The sequence below is a fragment of the Gigantopelta aegis genome, chromosome 4, assembly GCF_016097555.1.
Source record: "Gigantopelta aegis isolate Gae_Host chromosome 4, Gae_host_genome, whole genome shotgun sequence".
Classification (NCBI taxonomy): Eukaryota; Metazoa; Mollusca; class Gastropoda; order Neomphalida; family Peltospiridae; genus Gigantopelta; species Gigantopelta aegis.
Window position 1 is genome coordinate 88,456,602 of NC_054702.1, and position 12,570 is coordinate 88,469,171.

General features: G+C 39.8%; 1 protein-coding gene across 1 annotated transcript; it reads right to left on the bottom strand.

Annotated features, from left to right (window-relative positions):
* Positions 1-5,183: 5,183 nt before the first annotated feature.
* LOC121371341 lies at positions 5,184-12,328 on the bottom strand. Its single transcript, XM_041497155.1, has 3 exons — positions 11,947-12,328; positions 9,534-9,635; positions 5,184-7,347 (listed from the first exon to the last, which is right to left on the bottom strand). Exons 1-3 carry the CDS (start codon positions 12,193-12,195, stop codon positions 7,120-7,122), a joined length of 579 nt encoding a protein of 192 aa, XP_041353089.1. The 5' UTR covers positions 12,196-12,328; the 3' UTR covers positions 5,184-7,119.
* Between the last annotated feature and the right edge of the window lie 242 nt (positions 12,329-12,570).

A 12,570-nucleotide genomic window follows, 5' to 3' on the forward strand; every position in this document is an offset into this window, starting at 1 on the left:
TAAAAATGCCATGCTATGAGTGATAAAAAAAAATGTCTTTGTTACTATTGTGCTTTATGCAAATTTCCACACATACACACAAACTAGGCAGCACTGCTAGCGTGTCCCCAGCGAGCAGGGCGGTGAAAAGAGTGAGATATTGATAGTGGCGAGTCACCGGCGACCCCTGATGTAAGATCGCTGTCCTTTGCATCACTAGAAACACATTCGCTGTTAACTCTGGATCGAAGAAAACCTCCGCTACAAATATCGCTGTTTATGTTTTGTGTAAGAGCAAAATTTCCACACAAACAGGCCAATTTCCGTGGGCTGGGGCAGTGATAAGTACGTAAGCATTCAATGAGATACATTAATTATTTAAAGCACCAAATTATTTTGACATTATAAAAATATAATTTTATCTATTGTGTCTACTTTTTTCGAAAATAAAACTGTTCCAAACATACATATTATACAAACATACACACGTGTACCCATGTACACACACATGCACACATGCTTTTTTTGTTTTGCTTTTTTTTTGTTTAACAACACTGCTAGAGCACATCGATTAATTAATCATCAGCTATTGGATGTCAAACATTTGGTAATTCCGACACGTAGTCATAAGAGGAAACATGCTAAATTTTCCCTTATGCAACAAGGGAATCTTTTATATGCATCATCCCACAGACAGGATAGCACATACCACGGCCTTTTATATACCAGTCGTGATGCACTGGCTGGAACGATGCACGCATGCATACATATGCATACGCATGATATGAGTATACACATGTCAGACCACACGTACACACGTAAATACACACACACACACACACACACACACACACACACACACACACACACACACACATGTACTGGACATCCTGCGTGCGCACATGTTTTAATATATTTCCAATCAATAGTTTGGCAACCTGTATGAATACTCTCTCTCTCTCTCTCTCTCTCTCTCTCTCTCTCTCTCTCTCTCTCTCTCTCTCTCTCTCTCTCTCTCTCTCAGAGGGCGGGACGTAGCCCAGTGGTAAAGCGCTCGTTCGATGCGCGGTCGGTCTGGGATCGATCCTCGTCGGTGGGTTCATTGGGCTATTTCTCATTCCAGCCAGTGCACCACGACTGGTATATCAAAGGCCGTGGTATGTACTACCCTGTCTGTGGGATGGTGCATATAAAAGATCCCTTGCTGCTAATCGAAAAGAGTAGTCCATGAAGTGGCGACAGCGGGTTTCCTCTCTCCATATCTGTGTGGTCCTTAACCATATGTCTGACGCCATATAACCGTAAATAAAATGTGTTGAGTGCGTCGTTAAATAAAACATTTCCTTTCCTTTCTCTCTCTCTCTCTCACACACACACACACACACACACACACACACACACATACAGACACACAGATATACACATAAAAAACCTTGTAATTATTAACCACTGTATACCCAAGCCACATCGATATATAACGTGATCTGTAAATGTGGCAATTCATGAAATAAAAAATTTTTAAAAAGAAGAAAAAAAGCGCGCCAAACAACAACCCTCCCCCAAAAACCCCAAAACAACAACCCCCCCCCAAAAACCCCCCCAAAACCCAAACAAACAATAAGCAACAAAGGCGTCCCCCCCCCCCCCCCCCGCCCCCGATTCGCCTCCAGTGCAATAAGTAGTCGGATCGATCGCCATCGGCGGATCCGTCGTGTGTTTTCTCCTCTACCTATACCCATGACTGATGCATAAAAATTGTACGTACTGTCCTGTCTAGGCAAAACTTCACATAAAATATCCTTTATAGTTTTTTGTGAGTGAGTAGCATATGAGTTATGTGGCGTAGTGGGGTTTTTGGGCGGTTTTTGGAGGGGGTGTTGGGGGTTTATATTTGTGTTTGTTTGCTTTGTGTTTGTGTATTGTTGTTTGTTATATACTCTGAATCTTCTAAATAAATCTTATACCACCAACATTTTTTTGTTTAACGACACCACTAGAGCACATATTTGTTAATTCTGACCGGCCTCGGTGGCGCAGTGGTTAAGCCATCAAACTACAGGCTGGTAGGTACAGTGTTCGCAGCCCGGTACCGGCTCCCACCCAGAGCGAGTTCTTAAGGACTCAATGGGTAGGTGTAAAACCACTACACCCTCTTGTCTCTCACTAACCACTAACAATTAACAACTAACCCACTGTCCTGTACAGACAGCCTAGATAGCTGAGGTGTGTGCCCAGGAGAGTGTGCTTGAACCTTAATTGGATATAAGCACGAAAATAAGTTGAAATGAAATGAAATGTGAATTCTGACACATAGCTTCAGAGAAACCCGCTACGTTGTTCTCTTAGTAGCAAGGGATCTTAAACATTGAAATCTAGCTCAGTTGGTAGAGCGCTCGCCTGATGTGTTTGGCTCGAAGGATTGAAACCTCTCAGTAGACCCATTCTCTGATTGGCCTTTATCCGTCTTAACCAGTGTCCCACGACTGGTATACCCAAACGCTCGCCTGATGTGTTTGGCTCGAAGGATTGAAACCTCTGATTGGCCTTTATCCGTCTTAACCAGTGTCCCACGACTGGTATACCCAAACGCTCGCCTGATATGTTTGGCTCGAAGGATTGAAACCTCTCAGTAGACTCATTCTCTGATTGGCCTTTACCCGTCTTAACCAGTGTCCACGACTGGTATACCCAAGGCATTAATGTATGCTGTGTGTGGGAAAGGACATATAAAAGATCCCTTGCTGCTAATGGAAAAACGCATGGGCCGATTTCATATGTCTAGGTTATCAGTGGGTTTTGGAACATATGGTTTAAACCTAGGTTAAACCCTGGGTCATGCTTACTGTGCATTTCGCATGCCCTTGAGGTGGTTTTTCGCTGGGTTTGCTCAAAGTAACTTTTCTTCATGGATAATTTCGGCAGCAAAATCGTGTTTTACGTCAGTATTGCAGAGCCATGAAATGTGAACGTATTTTAGAGATAATTTGAAGCCACTACAGAAACAGTGGCGTAGCCGGGCTATGCCCCCCTGCCCCCCCCAATCCCTGCAAAATTAGGGGTGATCAGTGGCGTACTCAATATCATTGTTTACTTGGCTGCCAGGTGTCCCCCCCCCCCCCAATACAAAATCCTGCCAACGCCATTGTACAGAAACGAATACAGGATGGGGGTAGGGGGTTCGAACCCCCTCCCCCTTTAGACAAGATGCCCTTTTGCCTGGGTTTTTTTTTTTTAGCACGACTGTATAATTAGATCCACCCCTTCACCATGTTCGTGGCGAATGAACAACAAAGCGCCTGAGATATATAGAGGATAATAAACGAGATACCAGTTATTATCAAAATTATGTCCCGAATTAAATAATTTTTAGTTGTCGCGAGCTTTAGTGTTAAACCTAGGTTTTGATATAACCCGGTGTTTCGAAACCCAGACATATGAAATCGGCCCATTGTGGGTTTTGCTAAACGTGTCAGAATTACCAATTATTTGACATTCATTAGCCGATTATTACCTAATCAGTGTTGTCTAGTTGTGTCGTTAAACAACATAATCACGTTTACACGAATAGGACATCATATACAACGACCTTTGATATACCAGTGGTGGGGCACTGGTTGGGATAGGGGGGGAAAAACCTAACGAGTTCGCCGATGACCCTACGACCAAAGCACCTCAGGCGCTTATACCAAACAAGTTTGTTGAACGGGCGGGGGTATTACGTCTAAATACATTTACATAATGACAGCAAACAATTGCCTTGGTCAAGCAGAATATTACAATAACTTTCCTGAACTCACACTTTCCATTTCGATGAATGATTTTGACCAAACATGCAATACAAAGTTAAAGTTAAAGTTGTTGTTTTGAAGACACCTTCAGAGCACATTGACTTTTTAATCATCGGCTATTGGATGTCAAACAATTGATAATTCTAACATATAGAGAAGAAACCCGCCACATTTTTCCATTAGTAGCAAGGGATCTTTTATATGCACCGTCCCACGGACACGATAGCACATACCACGGACTTTGGTATACCAGTTGTGGTGGACTGGCTGGAACGAAACATAACTCAATGGGCTCACCGACGGGAATCGATTCTAGAGCGACCGCGCACCAGGCGACCTCTTTACCACTGGGCTACGTCCTGCCCTCTAAGCTTGCAGTTACATTGACAAACTATTCGCTGTTGCTATAAACATGGTTTAAATGTTAAACAGTAATAAAATATTGCATGTGTAAATAAACAGAATTTGTCTAAATGTCATCCACACACGCTTGTAAACACGCGGATGACGAGGCCCACAGTGGATGCTTGGGATGCCCAGCACTTTGTTAAACCTGGACGTACCATGAGTATTCAGTGGTAAATAGTTTGTCCCGAGTGTGTTGGCACTGTACAGGCACTGGGAGTTTTGAGGACGGACCCCTTCCCTCCTACTCCAAGCGATTTAAAACACACATGCACTCACGCACTTGTCGACAGCCACTTACTTTAATATATCGAAGGAAAAACCCTAGACGGATCACAGAAAAAACTGACAGCACATAATGACTGCAACCAAAACCCTCATTTACGGGGTCAGGAAGGTCACCGTGTTACTCACACTCAATCCCACATTACCGCCATTCAGACTAGTGTTTACATTGTATTCAGACATTACTGCATTAGGCGCAAATTCCATAATGTTGTCCGTGTTCCATATACGTATAGGTGTATACGTTATCCACAATGCATAGCGTGATCGCACTCGAGTACGGAGGACGCATACATGGAATATACTCAACCCATTTGCACAGGCAATGATTGAAGTTTGTTTTGTTTAACGACACCACTAGAGCACATCGATTTATTAATCATCGGCTACTGGATGTCAAACGCTTCGAGGTTATTTTGACAATCAGAGGAACCCCGCTACTAGGAAGGGATCTTTTATATGCACCATCCCACAGACAGGATAGCACATACCACGGCCTTTGATATACCAGTCATGGTGCACTGGCTGGAACGAGAAATAGCCCAATGGGCCCACCGACGGGGATCGGTCCCAAACCGACCGCACATCTAGCGAGCGCTTTACCACTGGGCTACGTCCCGCCCGTAGAAAGTGATTGATGCGGATGACGGATTACGAGTATCCGTTTCTCTCAGTACAATCAGGTTGTATAATTATACTACTAATACGAAAAACCAGTAAAACGTATTCATCTAACACAACTTTTATTCTCTTAGAAAAATATGAAAGACTGTAAGGACATATTTCCATCATCAACAAACGTATGACAAACGTACAAGAGTAGTAAAGTGGAAAATAACGAAGACAGGATGTTTTAACCAGCTCCGCAATAAAACTATACCTGCTAATTACCTCTACACCTGGATTATCACATTCACTTTCGGGGTCCGGGGTAAATTCCTATCAATGATAACACGATATATGATATATTATACATATATATAACTTCGATGTAGACAAAACTGGAATTCAGCATTTTGAAGGTAAATATATACATGATTAATTCTTAATACAAATCTGCCATGGCACGTTTTTCGGTACACGACTGAACCCGTGCCCAGGGTAGACATGCCTGAACCGTTGGTGGATTGTAGCATATACAAAGTACCCTGCTAATATACCTTGTTAAATGGGCACTCTGAATACTTATAATATACACTTGAAGTATATTTTAAGATATTAAGAAATTAAAAAGTTTTGTTAAAAGTTTGCTAACGAAAGAAGAATGTAATAATATGTGTGTGCCTCTTTCATAATTGTGTTGTTCTTTTAAAGTTAATATATTTAACATCTTTATTATGGAGAAGGCCTAGTAAGTTGTCCAATTTGTGCCTAATCAATTTGTGGGGTTTTTTTCAAACAATAAAATATGTTTCGATCAATTTTTAAATCCCAATAAAAGTAACTTTTTCTCTTATAATGTAGTCACCATAAACTTCATTCATTAAAAGGGTAGGGCGAAGATAATGCAATGAAAATGTAATATCAACAAACAAACAAATAAATAAATAAATAAATAACATGCATAATTTCGAACAAGGTCATCTCTACGCCCATGGTTCTAGAAATGTTAATTGTGAAGTGTAGCAAGTGAGTGTCAATTTGCAGTAACTTTCCACAGCCTTTACCAAGTAAACAGGCTGATGCAAGTCCGCGACGCATGCGCATTAAACTAATTGGGACTAACTGACGCAAGAAAGAGTTACTCAAAAACTAACAATTATATGACGCCTTTTTAACAATTAAACCTTTGCCGTCTTAGTGTATTTTTAAAAAAAAATTCTGTTAAAAATTTACATTTAATTTTACGTTATTACGTTCCACATTAAAATTAATATTTCTTAAATTTGTATTATAATGTTCAGCATTACAGTTTAAAATAATACGTTACAGTATATTTTAGTTTAAAATGAAACCTCGGCTTAACACATGGCTAGGAAATCTATTTTGATAAAGGCCAAACACAACGGATATTGTATTCTTAAAAGTACTTTTTCTTAAAATCGATTATTTATGTTATTGCATTTCATTGTTATTACTAAACTTGGTTTTAATATTTTTTAATATTTACTTGACTCAATTGTTTGAATAACTTATTTTTAACCACTAACAAATACAATAATTAACCAATACAAACGTCTCCGCAAGATATGACGTCACGTGGAAAACTTGATAAGTACCTAATTTCTACAGAACAGAATTAAATTATTGGTATCAATTATATTTTGAAAACATGCAGCTGTTCCAGAATACATAAACAGAAAGTTTTGGAATCTCCCTAAAATGCTAAATCCAGGATAGGCAAACATAACAAGTCAATAATTACACGTGTAGCACAGTCTTTGTTGTTGGTTGTTTTTGCCACGAATAAACACTGTGAAATGATAGATATGAGATCTTGAGATATTGATTGAAAACAAATGATGTTCTGTCTTTTTCTTTCTCTCACAGACTACTAGAATGAACAAAATGGCTTCACTGGTAGACAGACATCTTGTATTCCAAGTAGGGGTCACATTTCACACATGCGCAAAACACTGTCCAACGTCTGCAGTTATGACGTTTTACATGACACGCCATCTGCCGGTTCAAGCGAGTGTTGTCACCAGTCCAACGCAACAGCTCACGAAACGTTCATGACCTCAGGGACGGTTTGGGGAGGGGGAGACCGGGGCGGGTCGACATGTATGGGCGCGTGAGGCACGAGGTCGCTGCTGGGTATAAGCCGCCAAGGCACGGTCTTGTTGCGAAAGTTGGACCGTAGATACGTCTCCAGCTGCGACTTCTCGTCCTCCAGACGGTGCAGCTTCGTCATCAACTCCTTCTGCTGGTCCTCCAGTATCGCCAGCGTCTGAAACGGAGATCACAGAACGTTAGTACAATAAATAAATAAATAAATAAATAATTATATAAATAATTAAATTAATAAATAAATTAATAAATAATTATATAAATAATTAAATTAATAAATAAAATAAAATAAATAAACAAATAAATAAATAAACAAATAAATAGATAAATAAATACATAAATAAATAATTAATTAAATAAATAATTAAATTAATAAATAAATAAATTAATAAATAAAATTAAATAAATAAACAAATAAATAATAAACAGATAAAATTAAATAAATGGATCAAATCCCCAAGGTGGTTCAATTCTCCGACTGTTTTTTTTCTCTCTTCCCAACCAATGCTTCACAACTGGTATATCAGAGGCAATAGCGTAACAGATAAATCAACCTCCATTGAGGGAATTCGAACCAAATGCCATGTGTGTTAAAATCCAATGCTCTACCAACTGAGCTAATAGGGAAATAACCACTAGCTATTGCCAGTAGGAGCACTTTATACCAACACTACTAAAATACTATATTAGTATATACTGATACTCCCCTTCAACTAGTCTCAGGGGAGTGATAGGGAGCGAGAATTATCTCCCCTTAAAGTTCCCTTAGGCTCTGCTAGACAACAAAGCATCCTCTTTGCAAGTCTTTTAGCATTGCACTGCGAGATCGCAAAGTTGCGAGAGTTTAGTGAATTAGGCCCCTGGTCTGCAAAACGCCAGTTTATTACATTTATAATTTACATGTAGTAAAATCGAAAATAAACATTACATAAAACAAATAATCAGAATCACCATTAAATCACGACTTCGAGTATATATTTCTGGAAAACGTACAACATTTTACATCCTAAGAGCTATTCCCGAAACGATCGCACAGGGTAGGGCGGGGTAGTGAGATTCCAAAAATCGATTACAACAGAAAATTGATCGGTTGGACTTTACTGATATGATACTCGATTATAAAAATGAAAATGTTAACTGTAATTGTTCCTGAAGATTAGACGATGGAATTGATGTAAACATGTTGGCGTTTGGGTTTATTTTCATCTGTAAATGAATGAAACTAATACTGAACATGTAATAAAGGTAACATTAGCGGGTTGTAAGCTCTATCTTGGTCAACACGACGATAGGTGCACGATCCTTTGTAACTTAATATAATTCTAACAGACAGCGTAATCGAAAGTTGATCGGTTGGTGCAAACCGATTATAATCGATTCCCATCACTAGGATTTAGAGGACGAGACATTCGAATTATTTTAAATGGTCGACTGTATTATATGTAATCCTAATACATTACTTACTAAATTATTTACAGCTATGAGTGGCAGGTGCACGCAATAACCTATATCTCTCTTCCTACGTCCTATTCCAATCAGGGCCACTCCTCGTGCTAACAATGTTTGGAAAAGTTGTATGTTATCATAATAACGTAACACTATCAAACTGCTAGCTTTTCTTAAGGAAATAATTTGAAACCGAAACTGGGAAATATTCATTGGACTTCATCCAATTCGGCATATTATATATCCTGAAAGTCACTCAACTGACTCACTAGGGCATTTGTACAGTATACCATTGTTATTTGTCAATTGTAACATGTGCGTGCTAGTCTACACATAATATAGTTATTAACTTTTAAAAGAGGCAGATACTAACAGACATACGTTGATACGGTGAGAATGAGCGATAAACAAAAATAGAACACACACACACACACATATATATATATATATACAGAGAGAGAGAGAGAGAGAGAGAGAGAGAGAGAGGGGGGGGGGGGATAAGAGACAGATCGCCCCTAGTATTTATAATGTATTATTTTTATTAGTGTAGATGCATGTGTAAGTGTGTGTGTGTGTGTGTGTGAGAGAGAGAGAGAGAGAGAGAGAGAGAGAGAGAGAGAGAGAGAGAGAGAGAGAGAGAGAGAGAGAGAGAGAGAGAGAGAGTGTCTGTCTGTACTATTTATTCGACTACATAAACAATTTTGTCTTGTGGGAGGGCATACATATACAGTTTATAATAAATAATGATTATACTAAAAACAGAAGGTTACAAGCTACTGTTGGTTATGGGTGTGAAGGGTATGGGGAAATGTTCTCCTTTAAGCTTTTAAAACGTAGATGCTGGAAAATCTTAAACTTAGAATTGGCTGTCAGTAGATATGTTTGTCTGTGTGTAAGTACCTTCTTCTGGGAGAGATCTTGTTCTCTTCTACGAGCTCTGTAAGCCTGGGCCGACTTCTTGTTTCTCTCTCTCCGCCGCTGCCTTCTACAGCTTAAAATAGCCTGCAAATAAAATAAGTTTAAAAAGTTAAAGTTTGTTTTGTTTAACGACATTGATTTATTAATCCGTGCTGTGGGATGTCAAACATTTCGTAATTTTTGACTCGGTCTTAGAGGAAACCCACTACAGTGTCCCGTTAGCAGCAAAGAGTCTTTTATATGCACTTCCCCACAGACAGGACAACACATACCACGGCTTGTGATATACAACTGGAAATTAATTAAGCTCCATTTAGTTTGGACCATGTGGCTTATACTTCGTAATTAATATTGTGACAATCTCGTGAAAACAGAACACTGAAATTAATGTTCAGTACATACAGAGGATATTGAAAAAGATTGACCACAAGTGTCACTGTCGTTATATCAACATTTAATGCATTCTAGGACAAATTACCGTAAATATGCTTGAAAATGTGTGATAACTAACTATGGAGCTGCAATCACACTGGCGTGCTTCTCATACATAATTTATCCATGCTATCTCAAGCAGTAAATACCCAGTGGATACAGACTATGTGAAAACGTTCAATATAATGTTTAAACCATGTCGGCACGGATAGCTAGCTCTAGACGCCTTTCTGGCTGCAATACAATTCAGGTGTTACTTAATTAATTTCCAGGTGTATATATCAGTCATGGAACACTGGTTGTCACGAGAAAAACAACAAACAGAGAATGGGTCCACTGAGGTGGTTCGATCCTACGACACAAGCATACGAGGCGAGCGCTCTACTGACTGAGCTAAATCTCGCCTTTAATAAAACAAGTGGTCATAACGCACATATTAAATACATTGAATACGCTTGTATGTTTAAAAGAAATGCTACCGATTTTTAAAAAAGTTTTTTGTAAACGATCATAATGCAGAGGAAACGACACATTAACAACACTATTGTTATATGTTGTAATACGATCCCCTCCCCACCTCATTGGGCTATTTTTCGTTCCAGCCAATGCTCCATAACAAAGGCCGTGGTATGTAATATCCTGTCTATGGGCTGCTACATTAAAATGTTTCGGAAACAGGTTTCCTCACATTATCTGTGTGGTTCTTAACCATAAATACATATTATGCCCGACGCCATATACACGTAATGAAAATGTGTTGAGTGCGTCGTTAAACTAGAACTCCTTCTTGTTGCAATAATTGTTTATCAAAGCAAATGTACTGCTAACATATATTTAAGTTAACTTTGCGAGTTTAGGTATTAGAACAAGGCCGAGCTATCCCACCCTTCGTCATATCTAGGACTGCGCTCATTCCTCCTTATTCATCAAAACCATGTCTTAGTATGCCCTCAAACCCCCTATAGATCTTGCCCCCTTTGGGAGCCTCAAATTTGACCTTTTTAGAATTCTGTGACCCTCTTTACAAAATCCTGGATCTGCGCCATGTTATGGCAAAACGCTGATACCGTGGGTGTTCATCAGGGTGGGTACATTGTTTTACGTTTTCATTTGTATGTTTAATATTTCAATATTATTATTATTGTGGATATTCTGCAATACTTAATACTCTTTCCAAAAGACAGGATAGCACATAACACGATCTTTGATATACCAGTCGTGAGACAATGGCTGGGACAAGAAAACGAGGGGGAAAAAAGGCTCCACCAATATGGTTCGATCCTAAGCAGGTGCCCAAAACCAGTTGGTTTTCTTAAATAAAATTTAAAGATCATTGACAGGGATAAGTTTGCATGTTTTGTGTATTCTGTAACATATATTGTTGGACCAAAAATAGAGGCGCCCCTGACTGAATTCGCGCCTGCTACGCTCCAAGAGCCAAAGAACTAAATACGAGCACTCTGCACACAACTATGTGCAAGAGTTACGTCCCCTTCTCGTGAGTACGCTGGCCTACTTTTATCAGCTGTTCGCAGTCAGCTGGGCCACTAGTACCAGCGAGATGGGATTTTACGCATTTGAATTCGCCCTGCTTATGCAGGTCGATTCTAAACAATGAGCTAATCTTTCCATCAATAAATGACCAAACTGCACGTATGTCCATTATGGGAGTTGTAAAAAACTAAATTTATATGCTTTTTGTGAGGTTTAGTGTGATTTTTGAAATACGTAAACAATCATTACGCCTACAAAAGGTCCATTACTAACCTGTGTTTACAAACAAAACCAAAGTGCATTAGTCAATATAACAAACTGTGACGTCTGCTAGCATGATATACTATCATAACAATGATCATCTGCAATAACGATCGATAAACACCGGACAACAGTCAGAAAGCCCATTAATCGGTGCCGTTCGTTTGGAGTAGAATTATTTGAAACTGGCAAGGTGAAGAATGCCTACCTCTCTGTCGTCTGCGTCGTTCTTGCAGCCACACCCATCAACGGAGTACCCCCCGTCGGACTCCCAGAAGGAATCGCTGGACATTCCACAGTCGGATTCCGTCAAGTCCCTGCCGTCCACCCCGTGTCCTCCCTGCGGCGGGTTCGTTCGCCGGGTGACGACGTCCAGGTCGTTCACGCTGCTCACCGACTCACCAGAAGTGTGTCGGCTTCTCGGCCGCTGGAAATTTGGACACACGATTCGCACCATTTTGAAAAAAACTGCCCGATTTGGTCGATGATGCAAGGGAGGATTCGACAAAGCTGAAAGCCAACGCAATGGTATACTTCCTAACGACTACCTATCTCTCTCTGTAGTGCGCGTCGACTCAATAGATCAGCTGTATATTTCTCGGGAAGCTTGCGTCATAAGACCTCTTCAACTTTGACCTTTAACATATATGAATGAATATGCATGACATCGACCAGCCTTACTGGCGGTGTTAACCAATCACAGTCTCTAAAGATCCGCGATGTCATGAATATTCATAAAGGCATCGCCTTCACCTACGTACGTGTTCTAGATTGCTATTTGTGATGAAATAGGGCTGACCGTTTCGTCGTATATAATCAGCTGACGTGTAAG

Coding starts and splice junctions, on each gene's coding strand:
- LOC121371341 (XM_041497155.1), bottom strand. CDS start 12,195: ATGGTGCGAATCGTGTGTCCAAATTTCCAGCGGCCGAGAAGCCGACAC. Junction 9,636..11,946: donor ACGACGCAGACGACAGAGAG/GTAGGCATTCTT, acceptor TTTTATTTGCAG/GCTATTTTAAGCTGTAGAAG. Junction 7,348..9,533: donor AAGATCTCTCCCAGAAGAAG/GTACTTACACAC, acceptor TCTCCGTTTCAG/ACGCTGGCGATACTGGAGGA.